Source organism: Scyliorhinus torazame, chromosome 11 (genome assembly GCF_047496885.1).
Source record: "Scyliorhinus torazame isolate Kashiwa2021f chromosome 11, sScyTor2.1, whole genome shotgun sequence".
NCBI classification, from domain to species: Eukaryota; Metazoa; Chordata; class Chondrichthyes; order Carcharhiniformes; family Scyliorhinidae; genus Scyliorhinus; species Scyliorhinus torazame.
The window spans coordinates 242,270,797-242,290,641 of record NC_092717.1 but is presented as its reverse complement, the minus strand read 5'-3'; the positions used below and the strand labels follow the sequence as shown (position 1 = coordinate 242,290,641).

The 19,845-nt window shown below is 48.6% G+C and overlaps 1 protein-coding gene across 1 annotated transcript in view; it reads right to left on the bottom strand.

The window, feature by feature from the left end:
- Positions 1-19,845, bottom strand: part of cdh2 (cadherin 2, type 1, N-cadherin (neuronal)) — a 195,193-nt gene that overhangs the window by 73,114 nt on the left and 102,234 nt on the right. The window contains exon 3 of the mRNA XM_072468490.1: positions 4,524-4,753. Coding sequence (XP_072324591.1) covers positions 4,524-4,753 — 230 coding nt within the window. The remainder of the gene's footprint in view (positions 1-4,523; positions 4,754-19,845) is intronic.

The window sequence follows — 19,845 nt, the reverse complement described above, 5'->3', positions numbered from 1 at the left end:
AGATCAAAAAGCTGCCGATACCCTCAGAAAATAAAAGATGCTGGAAGCATTCAGTGGGCCTGGCTGCACTGGGAAGATGGGGCTCTGCTTTCTCAGACTCTGCCATCTATTCGTACAGACTCCCCAACCAGTTTCACCCATCCACCTGGATATCTTAAAAATGCTGATCAAATCACCCTTTAACCTACGAAATTCCACGGAAAACGACCCTGGTTAGACCATAAGACATAGGAGCGGAAGTAAGGCCATTCGGCCCATCGAGTCCACTCCACCATTCAATCATGGCTGATTTCAACTCCATTTACCCGCTCTCTCTCCATAGCCCTTAATTCCTCGAGAAATCAAGAATTTATCAACTTCTGTCTTAAAGACACTCAACGTCCCGGCCTCCACCGCCCTCTGTGGCAATGAATTCCACAGACCCACCACTCTCTGGCTGAAGAAATTTCTCCTCATCTCTGTTCTAAAGTGACTCCCTTTTATTCTAAGGCTGTGCCCCCGGGTCCTAGTCTCCCCTGCTAATGGAAACAACTTCCCTACGTCCACCCTATCTAAGCCATTCATTATCTTGTAAGTTTCTATTAGATCTCCCCTCAACCTCCTAAACTCCAATGAATATAATCCCAGGATCCTCAGGCGTTCATCGTATGTTAGGCCTACCATTCCTGGGATCATCCGTGTGAATCTCCGCTGGACCCGCTCCAGTGCCAGTATGTCCTTCCTGAGGTGTGGGGCCCAAAATTGCTCAGAGTATTCTAAATGGGGCCTAACTAATGCTTTATAAAGCTTCAGAAGTACATCCCTGCTTTTATATTCCAAGCCTCTTGAGGTGAATGACAACATTGCATTTGCTTTCTTAATTACGGACTCAACCTGCAAGTTTACCTTTAGAGAATCCTGGACTAGGACTCCCAAGTCCCTTTGCACTTCGGCATTATGAATTTTGTCACAGTTTAGAAAATAGTCCATGCCTCTATTCATTTTTCCAAAGTGCAAGACCTCGCACTTGCCCACGTTGAATTTCATCAGCCATTTCTTGGACCACTCTCCTAAACTGTCTAAATCCTTCTGCAGCCTCCCCACCTCCCCCATACTACCTGCCCCTCCACCTATCTTTGTATCATTGGCAAACTTAGCCAGAATGCCCCCAGTCCAGTCATCTAGATCGTTAATATATAAAGAGAACAGCTGTGGACCCAACACTGAACCCTGCGGGGCACCACTCGTCACCGGTTGCCATTCCGAAAAAGAACCTTTTATCCCGACTCTCTGCCTTCTGCCTGACAGCCAATCGGCAATCCATGTTAGTACCTTGCCTCGAATACCATGGGCCCTTATTTTACTCAGCAGTCTCCCGTGAGGCACCTTATCAAAGGCCTTTTGGAAGTCAAGATAGATAACATCCATTGGCTCTCCTTGGTCTAACCTATTTGTTATCTCTTCAAAGAACCCCAACAGGTTTGTCAGGCACGACCTCCCCTTACTAAATCCATGCTGACTTGTCCTAATCCCACCCTGCACTTCCAAGAATTTAAAAATCTCATCCTTAACAATGGATTCTAGAATCTTGCCAACAACCGAGGTTAGGCTAATTGGCCTATAATTTTCCATCTTTTTCCTTGTTCCCTTCTTGAACAGGGGGTTACAACAGCGATTTTCCAATCCTCTGGGACTTTCCCTGACTCCAGTGACTTTTGAAAGATCATAACTAACGCCTCCACTATTTCTTCAGCTATCTCCTTTAGAACTCTAGGATGTAGCCCATCTGGGCCCGGAGATTTATCAATTTTTAGACCTCTTAGTTTCTCTAGCACTTTCTCCTTTGTGATGGCTACCATATTCAACTCTGCCCCCTGACTCTCTGGAATTGTTGGGATATTACTCATGTCTTCTACTGTGAAGACTGACGCAAAGTACTTATTTAGTTCCTCAGCTATTTCCTTGTCTCCCATCTCTAGATTACCAGCGTCATTTTGGAGCGGCCCAATGTCAACTTTTGCCTCCCGTTTGTTTTTAATGTATTTAAAGAAACTTTTACAGTCATTCCTAATGTTACTGGCTAGCCTACCTTCATATTTGATCCTCTCTTTCCTTATTTCTCTCTTTGTTATCCTCTGTTTGTTTGTAGCCTTCCCAATCTTCTGACTTCCCACTACTCTTTGCCACATTATAGGCTTTCTCTTTTGCTTTGATGCATTCCCTAACTTCCTTTGTCAGCCATGGCTGCCTAATCCCCCCTCTGATAACCTTTCTTTTCTTTGGGATGAACCTCTGTACTGTGTCCTCAATTACTAACAGAAACTCCTGCCATTGTCTTTCCCACTAGGCTCTACTCCCAGTCGATTTTCGTCAGTTCCTCCCTCATGCCCCTGTAGTTACCTTTATTTAACTGTAACACCTTTACATCTGATTCTACCTTCTTTCTTTCAAATTGGAGATTGAATTCGACCATATTATGATCACTGCCTCCTAAGTGCTCCCTTACTTTAAGATCTTTAATCAAGTCTGGCTCATTACATAACACTAAGTCCAGAATGGCCTGTCCCCTCGTGGGCTCCATCACAAGCTGTTCCAAAAAGCCCTCCTGTAAACATTCAATGAATTCCCTTTCCTTGGGTCCACTGGCAGCATTATTTACCCAGTCCGCCTGCATATTGAAGTCCCCCATGATCACTGTGACCTTGCCTTTCTGACATGCACTTTCTATTTCGTGGTGCATTTTGTGCCCCCGGTCCTGACCACTGTTAGGAGGCCTGTACATAACTCCCATTATGGTTTTTTTGCCTTTGTGGTTCCTCAACTCTACCCACACAGACTCCACATCATCTGACCCTATGTCGTTTAGTGCTATTGATTTAATTTCATTCCTAATTAACAAGGCAACCCCGCCCCCTCTGCCCACCTCTCTGTCTTTTCGATAGGTTGTGAATCCCTGGATGTTTAAATGCCAGTCCTGAACCCCCTGCAACCATGTCTCTGTGATGCCTACCACATCATACCTGCCAGTCACAGTCTGGGCCACAAGCTCATCTACCTTGTTCCGTACGAGGTTAGTGTAACCTCGCCATGTGACGTCGATGGTGAAAGTCAAAAGCAGGTACTAATGGGGCAAGAAATAAGAGGCGGGTCTGGGGGACGTGTTCAGAAAAAGACTTATTTATACAACCCTTTTCTGTGATCGCTGTTGGCAGAGAATCTCTTAAAGCCATAGAAGGGTCATCGAAGGAAACATTTAACACTCTCCAGGTGCCGTCTGATCTGCTGTGTGTTCTCCCGCATTAGAACGAAGACTCGATGGATATTGGTCCCAGAAGGGACTGGGTTTTTACATTCTGGTTTGATCTCCCGCTGATGGAGGGAGCTCCACCCCTCAGCGGGAAAGCTCGTCCTCCACGAGCCTCGCGGGGTGTCCAATCTGCCCGGCCCAGTGGGTCCCGTGTCGGTTACAAAACTCAGGAATGAGGCGGCACGGTGGCGCAGTGGTTAGCACTGTTGCTCCACGGCACCGAGGACCCGGGTCACTGTCTTGTGTGGAGTTTGCACATTCTCCCCATGTCTGCGTAGGCCTCGCCCCCACAAGCGGCTGTTTAGCACAGGGCTAAATCGATGGCTTTTAAAGCAGACCAGGGCAGGCCAGCAGCACGGTTCAATTCCTATACCAGCCTCCCCGAACAGGCGCCGGAATGTGGCGGCTAGGGGCGTTTCACAATAACTTCATTTGAAGCCTACTTGTGACAATAAGCGATTTTCTTTCTTTCTTTCTTTCTTTCTCATTCCACTTTCCCGCCTTTCCCTGCCATCACCCTCAACTCCCTCGTCCATCAAGAAACGATCGAACTTCAATATATTCAACCACCCAGCTTCCTACAGAAGAGAATTCCGAAAGGCCAACCACCCTGGAGGGCTGTGCAGGACAGGCCGGTAAATGGAGTGGAGGAAGAGGAACCTGGGTGGCTCAAGGTGATTTGACTGAGGCGCTTAGGATTTTGAAAGGAATTGATTGGTTAGAGAGAGAAACATGGTCTACTAGGTATGGTAGTCTCGAGCAAGAGAACAAGACATTAAAGCCAGGACCAGGCCACCTAGGAGGAAAGGGAGGAAACGTGTTGTCTGGGCTGAAGCGTTTCATTAGGAAGAGGCTGGTTCTACTGGGGCTGCTTTCCTTCGAGTAGAGGGGGGCTGGGAGGGCCTGCTCGAGGAGTAAATTATGAGGGACATAGATAGGGTAGATAGGGAGAAATCTTGCTCAGAGATAGAGGGAGTAAGGTTATGGAAGGATGTAGAGGCAAGGCAGGCGGATAGAATAATCAGGCATGGCCTTGCAGAAGAGTGTGATAGGCTCGATGGGCTGAATGGCCTCCCTCTTGTTCCAACGAGCTGGAGGTTGAGCGGATGTCGCCGAGAAGGTTGGGAGGGGCCGAATGGCTTAGGAGGTACGCAGCGCCGAGGAGGAACCAAACCCAAAAAGACAACACGTGGTCCACGAATGTGGCTTGGTTACTGATACATGAATGACTCGGTACCTTCTGTCCACTGTGCTTGGCACTGCTGTCGGGTCTGACGGTCAGTTTCACAGCTGTTTGCCATCGTTCCTGGGCCTGCATTGCGTGTGCGGTTATCGCAAACTTCAACTGTTTCCCAGAGAGGCGAAGGTTTTCCGTCGCGTACACCACACCGTCACGTAGCACCCTGAAGCTCGGGTTACTCGTCTCGTACTGCACCACCACTCTCCTGTAACAGTCACTGAACCCCACTGCAAGAGAAAACAGGGCAGCGCTCTTTAGTTCCCAGCACATTCACACAGCTGTTTGTAAAAACATTTGGACCAAAACATTTCCAGGCCTATGGGCATAGAGCAACGGCAATGGATCTCTTTGTGGACAGCTCATTCAGAGAGCCAGCACAGACCGTGAGGAACTGAATGGCCTCCTTTACGCAGTACCAGTGGAGGAGGCGTCAAAGTAGAGGAACCCGAGGTGGTTCAAGGTCTTTTGAGTGAATGGTTCAGGGTTTTGAAAGGAATGGATTGGTGGGGAGAGACACAGTCTACTGGTATGTGTATAGAACGAGACGACAGGACATTAAAATCAGAACCAGCCCATTCAGGACAGATGTTCGGAAACACTTCACACAAAAGGACGGCGGACATGTGAAACACACAATTTAAACAAAAAAAGAACCACCCCAATATTTCAACCACAAAATCCGTCAAAAAAAAACATTAACCATTATTTATTGGTATTAAAATGTAACCTTGGTGCTCACTAAGTTATTTTCAGTCAAAAAACTGGTGTTCCTCATTATTTATGGGTGGCACAGTGCTTAGCACTGTTGCTCGACAGCGCCAGGGACCAGAGTTCGATTCCCGGCTTGGGTCACTGTCTGTGCGGAGTCTGCACGTTCTCCCCGTGGCTGCGTAGGTTTCCTCCGGGTGCTCCGGTTTCCCCCCACAAGCCCCGAAAGAAGTGCTTGTTAGGTGAGTTGGACATTCTGAATTCTCCCTCTGTGTACCCGGGCGGTGCGGCGACTAGGGGATTTTCACAGTAACTTCATGGCGGTATTAATGTAAGCGTACTTGCGACACTACTAAAGATTACTGGATCACGATACGGCACAGAAGGCCATTCGCCCCATCGTGTCTACGACAACTCTCTTGTCCATAGCTCTGCAAACCTTTCCTTCGCAATGGCCTTGTTAAAAGTTACCACTGAATCGGCTACCATTGTTCTTTCAGACAATGCCTTCCCCATATTGCCAGATTTGGGTGGGAGGCAGAGTTTATTATGTGACAGGGCGAGAGGCTTCATAGAGTTTTAAGTGGGTGCGAGGCACAACATGGGACCCCGATGTGGGTGTGGGGGGGGGGGGGGGGGGGGGGGGGGGGGGGGGGGGGGGGGGTTGGTGTTCGACGAAAGAAAGAAAGAAAATGGAACCCATGATGACAGCAAGTACGATGGGAGGTTCAATGGCAGTGAGGGGGAGGAATGGGTGGTATCGGGTCCCCCATCTCCCCTCTCAGGATGCAAATAATCCCACAGACACCATCTCCAAAGAAGTGGGGTGCTCTTCCCAGTGCCCAACATCTATCCCTCCAACTGGAACCACTAACATCAGAAGATCTCGTCATTTGTCATGTGGTCATGTGCAGGATCAAGCTGTGGACAAAACCAGCTGCTGAGTTCCCTACAACACAACAGAACATTCCAAAATATGTCATTGCCTGTGAAAGGCGCCATTTATATATGCGTCATGGATAAGCTACCACAAGGATGCCCAACTCCTGGGTTCTAAATTCATTTTCGGCAGGTGTACAGCCCAACCCCAACAGCCCTCACGAGGTTGGTGGTGGTGAGATGCCGACGATGGAGAGGCCAGTCAAGAGGCCAGACCAGATAAGGACAGCAGATTTCCTTCGAGGCCTTGTTGTCCCCCACTCTGCTGGATGAGCAAATCAAACAGAAATCCGCCAATATAACTCCCTTTCCGAATCCCCGGGGGGGGGGGGGCACGATTCCCGCCCCGCCGAGCCGACGCCGTTTTGCGGGCGGCGGCGGGATTCCCGCCAGTCGGGGGCCGGTGACAGCGGCCTCCCCGGCGATTTTCCCAGTCCCGCCGGGGTGAATTGCTAACCTCATACACGGTGGGACCTGGCAGTTAAGCGTGCGGGCGCCGTCCTGTTGGGAGGGGGGGAATCTGACCCCAGGGGGCCCCCATGCTGGACTGGTCCGCGATTGGGGCCTAATGATCGGCGGGCAGGCTGGTTCCGTGGGGGCCTTCTTTCCTCCGCGCCGGGCCCCTGTAGGGCTCCATGTTGCCCAGGGGGCGGCGCGGAGAAGGGAACCTCTGCGCACGAGCTTAAATACGCCACCCGTTCCGCGCATGCGCGAACTCGTGCCGGCCCTTTGCCGCTGGCTGGAACCACTCCGGCCGACTGGAACCACTCCGGCGTCAACCTGGCCCCCTAGAAAGTGGAGAATTCCTCACATTCGGGGGCCGTTGACGCTGGAGTGGTTGGTGCCGGTTTTCCCGCCGACGTTGCCCCATTATTGGTGAATCCCGCTGCTTCTCTTTGTTATAATCTCAAACTTTATTCATGGCCCTCCTGATGGTTTCCCCATGCTGAATTTAGAGATAAGTATATCCAACAAGTTGCCTCGTTTGTGATGCGAAATCAACAGTACAAACTTGACCAATTGGCCAACACCCTTCCACTTCCCAAGCACCGATTACAATGAAGACATTCATCTTCCTAACTTAATCAATAATTTGCTTTTCCACATCATGAACAATCGAGAGGAACCCAGAGATTGTTGTAACAACGACCGCAGTGTCACCATGTACTGCAGTGTTGACCCTCGTGCTGCTGCTGCACACCGAGAGCTGGTCAAGTGGTAAAAGGCTACTTTTATGATAAACAAACCAACTTCGCCCGCTGTGATCGAAGGCTCTCACTCCTTACTCCACCAATACTGGGCTGGTTTATCACAGTGAGCTAAACAGCTGGCTTGTAAAGCAGCCCAAGGCCAGCACCACGGGTTCAATTCCTGTACCAGCCTCCCCAAACAGGCGCCGGAATGTGGCGACTAGGGGTTTTTCACAGTAACATCATTTGCAGCTTACTTGTGACAACAAGCGATTTTCATTCATTCATTTTCATTCACTATGGGAACCATGCTTTCAGCTGTCAAAGACCTAAAAGCTCTGGAATTCTCCCCCCCCCCCCCCCCCCCCCCATCCTAGTTTTCCGGCCCTAAATCTCTCCTTCACTCTCTGGAATCCCAGTCTTAAATCTCTCTCCCTCCTTCCCCCCGCCCCCCCCCTCGCTCTGACATTCCGTCCCTAAACACCCCCCCCCCCCCCTTCCTACGATGTTGTTTACAAACTACCTCAGACCAAGCTTTAGGATAACTACCCTTGAATAGCTCATGTTGCTTGGTGCTAAGGTTTTAATGCCCCTACAAAGCACCTTGGAGCGTATTACTACATGATGAAGAAAATAAGCAAATCATTTATTTAGTACTTGTCTCAAACACTTTCAGCCAATCAAGTACTTTGGAAGTGTAGTCGCTGTTGTTACAAGAAACTAAAGATGCTGTATAAATACCAGTTATTACAAGGACATGATCAGGCACATTCCAGCAAAACCGGTCAACAAGCTATTATTTTACTTTCGGGTCGGTTGTCAAACGTCTTTGGGAATTTTTATTTATTTAACTTGACAGCTTCTACTTTTTCCTCCCTCCTTCCCAACAATGCTTGCCCAAATGGTCAATCTTAACACGCAAGCTTAAGTCTCGCCTGAACTGTTAAACCGTGAAGACATCAAAGTTAAAGCAGACCAGTCATCAAACATCCACTTCCACCCCTCTGATCAAGAAGTCACAAGGATGTGTCAGGAGCAGGAACCCCGGCCAGATTTTATTCTCTCCCCCCCCCCCCCCCCCCCCCCATTCCCCACCCCCAGGACAGGCTATTTGTGACCAATTTAAGCAATCACTGCTTCCCCAGTGAGACGAGTCAATTCCGGCTCAGTGGGCAGCACTTTGAGTCAGCGGGCTGTGGGTTCGAGGCCCACTCCCTAGCCCGAGCTAGGCTGCCATTGCAAAGCAGAACGGAGGTTGCACTGGTCGGCAGTGCCGTCTTTCTCATCAAGCACTTGAACCGAGACCACCTTCTCCCCCTCTTTCCCCCTCCCCACCATTTCAAACACGAGTACCCTGGCTGTTAGCGATCTCTCAACCAATGGTACGGGGAGAAAATGATACCACATTGCTGCTTGCTTTTAATCAGTAATGGAATCAAGGGGCTATGGGGAGACGGCGGGCAAGTGTCGTTTTTGAAAAATAAATTTAGAGTACCCAATTATTTTCTTTTCCAATTAAGGAGCAATTTCGCGTGTCCAATCCACCTACCCTGCAGATTTTTGGGTTGTGGTGGTGAAATCCACGCAGACACGGGGAGAATGTGCAAACTCTACACGGTCAGTGACCCGGGGCCGGGATCGAACCCGGGTCCTCAGCGCCGTAGGCAGCAGTGCTAACCAATGCGCCACCGAGCCACCCTCGGGTGTAGTTGAGGATTATATCAGATCAGCCCGGATCTCATTAAGTAGTGGAGCAGACTCGATGGGCCGAGTGGCCAACTTCTGATCCTGTGTCTTACGGGAACTTGCTGAGTGCAAATTGGTTGCAGGGATTCCTGCACTTGACCAACACTCTCAGTGAACATCATGTTGTGAAAGGTGCTATATAAATGAAACATATTTCTGGTTCTACCTCAGCACACAGAAGATCGAACCCACAACTTTTCTCGTTCATGGTCCACTTTCTGTGCGTTAGTTGGAACAACTACCACGTGAGACATTCCATTATAACCACAGCTACGACTTGGCTGCTTCGTCAGGAAATAACTGGCGTTCACATAGTGCCGCTTGTGAGACTGGGACATCGCTGGAATGTAACCAAGGGAAAACACCGGAACCTCGGGTATGTGACCAAAAGCTTTTTCCAAAGAGGTGGGTTTTCAGGAGCAATTTAAAAGAGACGGGGGGTTTAAGGACAGAATTGAACAGAGGTTTAGGGAGGGAATTCCACGACCGTGACAGCTGAAAGAGAAGGCCACAAATGCTGGATCAATGGAAATTGGAGATGGCTGGGATGGAGGATGCACAAGAGGCCCGAATTTGAACCTAGAGTTGTTGTAAACTATACAGAAAGACTGCCTCAACGCAGAGCGAGAGTGCTCGAGGGCGAGCGAGAGAAATGTCTGTGGTGGTATGAATGTGCACGATCAATGGATATAGTTATGGGTACGACCTCCGACCAGCAGGTGGAGCTAGAGATCCACCATGTGACTCGAGAGATTCGGCGCAGTTGGTAGTCAGTCTTACTAGAGGACAGTCGCACTAGAAATAGCTCCAGGAGAATTCAATTATTAATTACCGTGTAGTTTGGTGGTTATCTATACGCGTTCACCTTGTTAATAAATTATCTTACTAGTCAAAGATCTAGATGTTGTGTGTTGATCTTTACCACAGCCATAACACAGAACATGATGTCAAAGGAAGTTTGAACTAAAACCAGAAAATACTAGAAGTAATTTGTAGGCCAAGCAGCACCTGGGGGAACGAAACAGAGTCAACGTTTCCCAGTTATAAATGAAAGGTCGCCCATCTGAAGCGATAAGATCTGTTGCTCTCCCCACACCACAGATAGTGCCAGAGCCGCTGAGCTTCCAGCATTTTCTGTTTTTATTTCAGACGTCCAGCATCTGCGGAATTTTGCTTTTGCAGGAGGTTTGAACAGCAGCCTTGCGATAAACAAATTTGTCTTGATTTACAAAGGAAGGAAGGAAAAATAAACACGCTCTTGCGCAACCCATGCAGTGTGTGAAGTGCGCTGGCTTTGCAGTGACTGGACTGCATTAAAGCCCAAAGTAACAGAGTTGCAGTTTTGAGATAAAATACAGATTTAATCTTGGGACTTCTTTTATTTTTTTTGAATCAAAAAATAAATGTAACGATTCACGGCGGACTGTGCAGCTTCACAGGGTTCTGAATCTTCAACGCATCATCAATCTATGATCAAACGTAAATAGAAAATTCAATTCTAGTTTGCATATCTTTTTGAGGAAGTGGGAATGATTCATTTTGACAGAAGGAATAGAGAGAGGGAATATGAACTTACGTCACAGCTCTAGTGTTGAGGAACAGAGAGAGGCCTGGGCATTCACATGCAATGGTGTTGGAAGTTGGCAGGACACACCAAGAGACTGGTTCGCAAAGTTACGGAGATCGCTCGGCTTATTAAGTAGAGGTATTGAGTACAAAAGCAGGGAGGAGAAGCCGGGGGGGGGGTTGTTTTCTTGGGAGGCCGATTTAGCTAGAGTGGACACGGTTATGGCCGGTTTGGATAAGGTAGACGAGGTAAAGGCGGTTTCCAGTAGCTGAGGGTACAAGGGCGAGGGGGGCACCAATTTAAGGTTTCAGGCAAGAGCTGGCGGTAGGGGAGGAATGTGCGGAAGAACATTTTGCCTGTGGCCTGGAACTCTCGACTTAGGAAGGCGGTGGAAGCAGAACTAATCAATCAATCAATGATTTCAAAAAGAAAATGGAAGGGCATTCGAGAGCATTCTCTCTGCAGGACGACTGGGAGTGAATGAGGGAACGGATTGCTCTACAGGACCAGCATGGACCCAACAGGCCGAATGGTCTCCTTTGATCCTGTAATGATCAAGTGACAATTTACCACTTTGTCTTCACTAAGTAGGCCAAATCTGATCTTCGACCTCTCTCGCGTGACGATACAGCATGGAAACAGGCCCTTCGGCCCTCCAAGCCTGTGCCGGTCATGATACTAACCTTGGCCAAAACCCTCAGCACTTCCTTGTGCCGTATCCCTCTATACCCATCCTATCCATGGGTTTGTCAAGATGCCCTTTGAACGCCGTTAATGTATCTGCTTCCACAACCTCCCCTGGCCGCACGTTCCAGGCACTCCCCACCCTCAGCGAAAAAACGCGCACATTGCTGCTAAACGTTGCCCCGTTGACCTTAAACCTATGCCCCCTGGGAAAGAGTACCTGCCCATTCACTCAACCCATGCCCCTCAATCTTGTAGACCTCTATCCGGTCACCCCTCAACCACAGTCTTCCTTTTTAAAAAAAATATTTTTATTCTCCTCCTTTTTCACATTTTCATCCAAACTTACATCCACCAACAATCAACGGTAACAAATACAATGACAATCCCTGGATCCCACCAACCCACAAACAACCCATAACATTTTAAATACAAACATCAAGAGAAAAAAAAATCAGAAATCCACCAACACCCCATACATAGTCACCAAGACTTATTCAGTGCAACCCCCCCCCCACCCCCCCCCTAATGTTCGATGTCATCCAATTCTTGAAAATGCATAATAAACAAAGCCCATGAATTGTAGAACCCTTCCATCCTTCCCCTCAACTCGAACTTCACTTTCGAGTGTTAAGAACTCCAGCAGATCTACCCACCACGCCAGGGCTCAGGGTGGAGAGACTGACCTCCACCCCAACAGGATCCGCCTTCGAGCGATCAACGAGGCAAAGGCTAAGACATCTGCCTCCGCACCTGCTTCCAACCCCAGCCAATCTGACACCCCGAATATGGCTTCCAGGGGTCCCGGTTCGAGTTTCATATGCACCACCTTAGAGGTTACCCTGAAGCCCTCCTTCCAATACCCCTTACTAATGAGAACAGTCCAAGTTTATTCAGCCGCTCCACGTGGCTAACACCCTCCAGACCAGGCAACATCCTGGTAAACCTCCTCTGCACCGTCTCCAAAGCCTCCACATCTTTCTGGTACCGTGGCAATCAGAACTGTGCGCAATATTCCAAGTGAGGCCTTACGAAGGTTCTATACAACTGCAGCATGACTTGCCAGTTTTTATACTCGATGGCCCGTCCAATGAAGGCAAGAATTCCGTGTGCTTTCTTGACTACCTTGTCCTCTTGTGTCGCCACCTTCAAAGATCGGTGGACCTGCACGCCCAGATCTTGGATTTTCTATATTCCCCAAGAGTTTTGCCATTTACGGTATATTTCCCCTCAATGCGAGACCTACCAAAATGCATTACCTCACATTTGTCTGGATTAAACTCCATTTGCCATTTCTCTGCCCAAGTCTCCAACATATGTCCTGCTTACGACTTTAGACAATCTTACGACAATCCTCAACACTATCTGCCACTCCACCAAACTTGGTGTCATCTGCGAACTTACTAATCAGATCAGCTACATTTTCCTCCAAATCGTTTATGTACACAACAAACACCAGAGGCCGCAGCACAGACCCCTGTGGAACACCACTAGACACAACCTTCCATTCACAAAAACACCCCTCTGCTGCTACTCTCAACCTTCTGTGACCGAGCCAGTTCTGTATGGTCATGGGACTGTCATTTTAAGAAATGATTTTTGACTTATCACATGACTTCAGTGATGTCATTGTGTGGGTGGAGCTGGGCTGTGGCTCTGAGATTTTACTTTCGCTTTGAGTTTAGACTGGTTTTGAACTGCACAGGTTGAAAGAAGTGTTTCTCTATCTTCATTTGAAAAGTTGTTTCCTATACCAGTAAGAGTGCAGTGTGCTGGGCCACACCTTTGAAAAGTAGTTTCTGGTTATACTTGGATTTTATTATTGAATTGGAATAGTTAAGGGGGAATTCATTAAGGGTCATACATGATCTACGCTTGGTAACTAAAAAGAGATAATTGCTTTCTGGAAGGAATTCAAGTCTGCTGTTTGAAAAGTGGAACAGAACAAAGAACAAAAGTACAGCACAGAAACAGTCCCTTCGGCCCTCCAAGCCTGCGCCAATCATGCTGCCCGACTAAACTAAAATCTTCTACACCTCCAGGGTCCGTATCCCTCTATGCCCATCCTATTCATGTGTTTGTCAAGATGCCCCTTAAATGTCACTATCGTCCCTGCTTCCACCACCTCCTCCGGCAGCGAGTTCCAGGCACCCACTACCCTCTGTGTAAAAAACTTGCCTCGTACATCTCCTCTAAACTTTGCACCTCGCACCTTTAACCTTTGCCCCCTAGTAATTGGCCACTCTACCCTGGGAAAAAGTCTCCGACTATCCACTCTGTCTATGCCCCTCATAATTTTGTAGACCTCCATCAGGTCGCCCCTCAACCTCCGTCATTCCAGTGAGAACAAACCAAGTATATTCAACCTCTCCTCGTAGCTAATGCCCTCCATACCAGGCAACATCCTGGTAAATCTCTTCTGCACCCTCTCTAAAGCCTCCACATCCTCCTGGTAGAGTGGCGACCAGAATTGAACACCATACTCCAAGTGTGGCCTAACTAAGGTTCTATACAGCTGCAACATGACCTGCCAATTCTTATACTCAATGCCGCGGCCAATGTATTAATAACAAGTCGTATACCAGTAAGAGTGCCGTGTGCTGGGCCACACCTTTGAAAAGTGGTTTCTGGTTATACTTGGATTTTGTTATTGAATTGGAACAGTTAAGGGGGAATTCATTAAGGGTTATACATGATCTATGTTTATAGTTGATTAAAATTCTGACGGTGTGTTTATACAAATGTTGACTAAATTGGTAGAATAAAGCTTGTTCTTTGATTAAAAGCGCCTAAGAACGCTGTTGAATAACACCTGACAGACCGGCTCTTGTGCTCACCCTAGCCAAATTCAATAAACAAACAGTTATAGGTCAGGTGAACTCCATAATATACTTTGGAGCGCCTAAGAACTCCATAATATACCCACAACAGTATCCATCTTGCCACCTCACCCCTGATCCCGTGTGGCTTCACCTTTTGTACCAGTCTGCCATGAGGCACCTTGTCAAAGGCTTTACTGAAGTTGACTACGTAGCTGTGACTCTGGAGTCAGATACAAGCCAGACCAGGTAAGGACGGCAGATTTCCTGTTAGTGAGTCAGGTGGGATTTTACAACAATTACTCAGACTGACTCGAGGTTTGGGAATCTAATTTATAACTCCCAGCATCTGCTGTGGTGGGATTTGAAGCGATGTCCCCGGAACATCAGCCTGGGCCTATGGCTTGCTAGTGTAGTGACAATAGGCTCCACTCTCCTGCCCGTTTCCCGTAGAAAATCTACCGAGAGGCTAAACTTCGGCTCGGAATGATGGTGCATGGTTGGAGAAGCGGGGAGATGTGCAAGGGGCACTGTATAAAAGGCAGCAGAAAACTACTGGCAGGTCGAGCACAGCCGAGACAACAAACTAAAGACAGCAAAGGCACAAAACAACGAGCGGAGGCGTGCTTTAAAAAGGAAAGTCGCCATAGTCCCCAAAGATCATAGGCTGAGAGAGAGAGAGACTGAGAGAGAGAGAGAGACTGAGAGAGACTGAGAGAGAGAGACTGAGAGACTGAGAGACTGAGAGACTGAGAGACTGAGAGAGAGAGAGAGAGAGAGAGAGAGAGAGAGAGAGAGAGAGAGAGAGAGAGAGAGAGAGAGAGAGAGAGAGAGAGAGAGAGAGAGACAGACAGAGACAGAGACAGAGAGAGAGACTGAGACAGAGAGAGAGACTGAGACAGAGAGAGACTGAGACAGAGAGAGACTGAGACAGAGAGAGAGTGAGACAGAGAGAGAGAGAGACAGAGAGAGAGAGAGAGACAGAGAGAGAGAGACAGAGAGAGAGAGACAGAGAGAGAGAGACAGAGAGAGAGAGACAGAGAGAGAGAGACAGAGAGCGAGAGACAGAGAGCGAGAGACAGAGAGCGAGAGACAGAGAGCGAGAGACAGAGAGCGAGAGACAGAGAGCGAGAGACAGAGAGCGAGAGACAGAGAGCGAGAGACAGAGAGCGAGAGACAGAGAGCGAGAGACAGAGAGCGAGAGACAGAGAGCGAGAGACAGAGAGCGAGAGACAGAGAGCGAGAGACAGAGAGCGAGAGACAGAGAGCGAGAGACAGAGAGCGAGAGACAGAGAGCGAGAGACAGAGAGCGAGAGACAGAGAGCGAGAGACAGAGAGCGAGAGACAGAGAGCGAGAGACAGAGAGCGAGAGACAGAGAGCGAGAGACAGAGAGCGAGAGACAGAGAGCGAGAGGGAGAGAGCGAGAGGGAGAGACAGAGATGGAGACTGAGAGAAAGAAAAGGAGGAAAAAAGAAAAGAGAGAGAAGAGGGAGAGAGAGAGAGAGAGAGAGAGGAAGACAGAGAGAGACGAGAGAAAAGAGAGAGATGAGAGAGAGAGAGAGAGAGAGAGAGAGAGAGGAAGACAGAGAGAGACGAGAGAAAAGAGAGGAGAGAGAGAGAGAGAGAGAGAGAGAGAGAGAGAGAGAGAGTATATATTATATGTAGTCACCACCAGTCAACCTTCTAATGGGAGAGAGCAGCCTATGGTCCTCTGGGACAGTAACGAGGCGTATATACCGTCCGGCTAATCTAACACATTAACCCTGCATGAATGTCCCACTACAAAGCATTCTTAAAATGTTCAGGTTGTACATCACAATTGCCTCATGTCCATGAGAGGCACAGGAGCAATCTCATGTATAACTTTGATGTGACAACTTTGGACTGCAGACAATGTGTACGCTGGTTTCTGATGTCGGCCGATCCTAATAAAAAGGGGTTTAAACTTTCGTTGTTGCGCAGCTGATCATATAAACAATTACCCATTTGCACCATCCCACAAAGTACAGCACAGGTTGGGCAGGCAATCAAGCGGCCTGTGGTTCCTGTGGGTGCGGGGGTTTAACTAAATTGCAAATCGGCTCAGCTTTTGTTAATTTGATGGAAATCGGGAAACCCAGGGGCAGCCTGGCTTCCGTCGCCTTTTTTTTTTGCCACCCCTTTTGTGAAACTCTCTATGCCCACAGCAATAAAAATTGGGCCTTTGGAGGAATAATGCCAATGTGGAGACAGAACGGTGGGCCGACACCGACACAAAGCAGTCAGCGGAACTTGCTGTAATTCCCACCCAATCAATAACCACATTCATTTGTGACACCTGTCACTCACCCCCCCCCCGCCAAAAAATTCCAAATATCCACCATTTGCTAGCAACAACTGTGTGGGGCGAGGGAGGGGGGGGGGGATGTTGGCATTCACAGCTTTGTTTTCGTTTTAAACATTGATTTTAATATAATGGAAGGTAGTTGCCATCGTAAATTGGGTGCGAGAACCGCGAATGGACTCTCGGGGGCACGACCAGAAAACCTGCTGACAAAAGGGTGGATCGAGTAAATTCTGGATTAAACGCTGTCGCGGGCATTTTGCTCCGCTCTGCTGACTCACTCGCTCTCCTTTGTCGAGCGGAAGCACAGAAATCCCTCAGCGCTGACATCTGCATCATTGGGTGGGGAGGGGGGAGTGGGGGAGGTGGATCACACAGAGAGAGAGAGAGAGAGAGACGCAAGTGGCAGCAGTAGCTTTTGTTCTCCCTAAGCGAGCTGGCCAAGCAAAGCAACGACAGCATTGCAAACACAACATCAAAACACAGGCGCCTCGGAGCGTGTACAATAATGCGCACCCGGGCAAAGGAGGAGGCATTCAGCCCATTGAACCGCCTCCTGCCATCCAAAACCACAGCCGATCGAGATCTCAACTCCCACCTTGGTTCTGTAGCCCTTAGCCAACTCTCATCACCAGAGTTGTCAACTGACCTCCACGGATTCTGCAGGGCAGTTCCGGAGTTCCACCATCTTTATTATGGCCACAAATAGGTTTACATTAACAGCACGGTAGCACAGTGGTTAACACAGTTGCTTCACAGCTCCCAGGGTCCCAGGTTCGATTCCCGGCTTGGGTCACTGTCTGTGCGGAGTCTGCGCGTTCTCCCAGTGTGTGCGTGGGTTTCCTCCGGGTGCTCCGGTTTCCTCCCACGGTCCAAAGATGTGCAGGTTAGGTGGATTGGCCGTGCTAAATTGCCATTAAGTGTCCAAACAGGTTGGCTGTGGTTTGGGCTACGGGGATAGGTTGGAAGTGTGGGCTTAAATGGGATGCTCTTTCCAAGGGCCGGTGCAGACTCGATGGGCCAAATGGCCTCCTTCTGCACTGTATATACTATGATCCCTTTGCTTCCTGGCATTGCCCTGGAATGGCCTGGCTCCAATTTCAGAGCTTCTCTTCACCACCACCCCTGTTTTGGACCTCCTGATATCAGAAGAAATAATTTCACTCTATCTACCCTATCAAACCCTACAATCATGTCCAACACTAGAATTAGGTCACTCCCGAAATCTTCTATACTCTCATACACAGGGCTATATCGCTGGCTTTGAAAGCAGACCAAGGCAGGTCAGCAACACAGTTCAATTTCTGTACCAGCCTCCCCGAACAGGTGCCGGAATGTGGCGACTAGGGGCTTTTCACAGTAACTTTATTTGACGCCTACTTGTGACAATAAGCAATTTTCATTAAATAAAGTATACAAAGCTGGTATCGGCAATTTAACAATTAAACAGTTAAATCACAAAGTCAGACAGATGCAGCGGGGGTACAAGTCAGCTGTTGATGCTCATGGGGATTGTTCGCTAAAACAGTGAGGCATATGATCTATTTATATCCAAATTTACTAATACATTCCATCTTGCATCATCTGTGGATGTACAAGGCCATTGGGAGGGGCTCTCACCCACTTACACGGATGGAACTTTTAACCTGGTAAAACGATCCGTAACGGGATTGCCGTCCACAACGCAAGACCCAGACACGGCAGAGTGGAGAAGGTTGTGAGCGCCCAGGAGACGAGACGGGGCTAAAGAAAGGGGAGGAGCGCCAGAGGGGATGAGCAAGAGAAAACGAGATAGAGAAGTGGTGTGCCTGAAGAATGAAAATGCCTCCAATAGCAACTATTTACATTTTTTTTTTTTTAAAGTCTGGGGGAAACAATATGCGCACGCGCGCGCACACACACACACACTAGGAGGAGTCAGCCATTCAGCCCCTGAAGTATTCATTAAGAACATGCCGGATCATCTACCCCATATCCCTCCATTCTTCAAGCGTTCAGAAATCGAGCGTCTGGAATACGCTCACAGATTGGGCAAGCTCGCTGGTCTAGAACATTCCAAAATAAAAGCAAAATACCACGGCTGCTGAAGTCCGAGATAAAAACAGCAAACGCTTGAAGAAAGGCTGACCTGATAGCATCAGAGGAGTGAAACCAATACGACGCTCCAGAACTCGGCAACGTCAATTCCTCTCTCCGCCGATGCTGTCAGACCCGCTGGGTTTTCCAACGTTTTCGGTTTTTGTGGTCGAAAATTCCAAATATCTACAAAATCCGAGAGTGAAGAGATTTCTCCTGATCTCCAATAATTTGCCCCCAATCCTGAGAATGTGATCTAGTGTTCTAGATTCCCAGGCCCGGGGGGGGGGGGAAACCCTCTCTGTCTCTACCCTATCAAGCTCCTTCAGACAAACATCATGTTTCAATGGGATCACCTCTCATTCGTCCAAACCCCAGAAAAGAATGGCCCTGTGTACTCAACCAATCATCATGGGACCCTCTACCAGAACCAATCTTGTGAATCTTCTCTGTATCTCCTCCAGGCCAGGTACATCCTCAAATATGGAGAGCAAAACTGCACACAGTATTCCAGGCCTAATCTCACTAAAGCCCCACAATGTTGAAGCAAGTGTTCCTCATCTTTCACCCCGCTTCCTTACAACAAAGTCCAACAAACACACCATTTACCTTCCTACTCATTGTATAAATGCAAGCCACACTTTTGCCCATGTCACTGTCAAAGTATTGGCGAGAGAAAAAGAGTGAAACTCTTGTAGTATAACTCCACAATCTACAAGGCACAAGTGAGGATTATGATGGATCACTCTCCACTTGCCTGGATGAGTGCAACTCCAACAAGACTCAAGATGTTTAACACCATCCAGGACAAAGCAGCCCCGCTTGATTGCTCCCCCTTCCACAAACATTCACTCCCTCCACCACCAACAAACAGTGGCAGCCGTGTGCACCATCTACAAAATGCACTCCAGGAACCCGCCAAGGCTCCTTAGGCAGCACCTTCCAACCCCTGACCTCTACCACCGAGAAGGACGAGGCAGTAAACATATTGGAACAGCACCACCTGCAAATTCCCCTCCAAGCCTGATGTAGAAATATATCGGCCGTTCCTTCGCGCTCACTGGGTCAAAATCCTGGAACTCCCTCCCTAACAGCACAGCGGATGTACCTACACCTCAGGGACTGCAGCGGTTGAAGGTGGCAGCTCCCCACCACCTTCGAGGGGCAATTAGGGATGGGCAACAAATGCTGGTCCAGCCAGCGAAGCCCACATCCCGTGAATGATTGAACTAAACGTACGCACACGTCCGGCGCAAAGCGACAGCA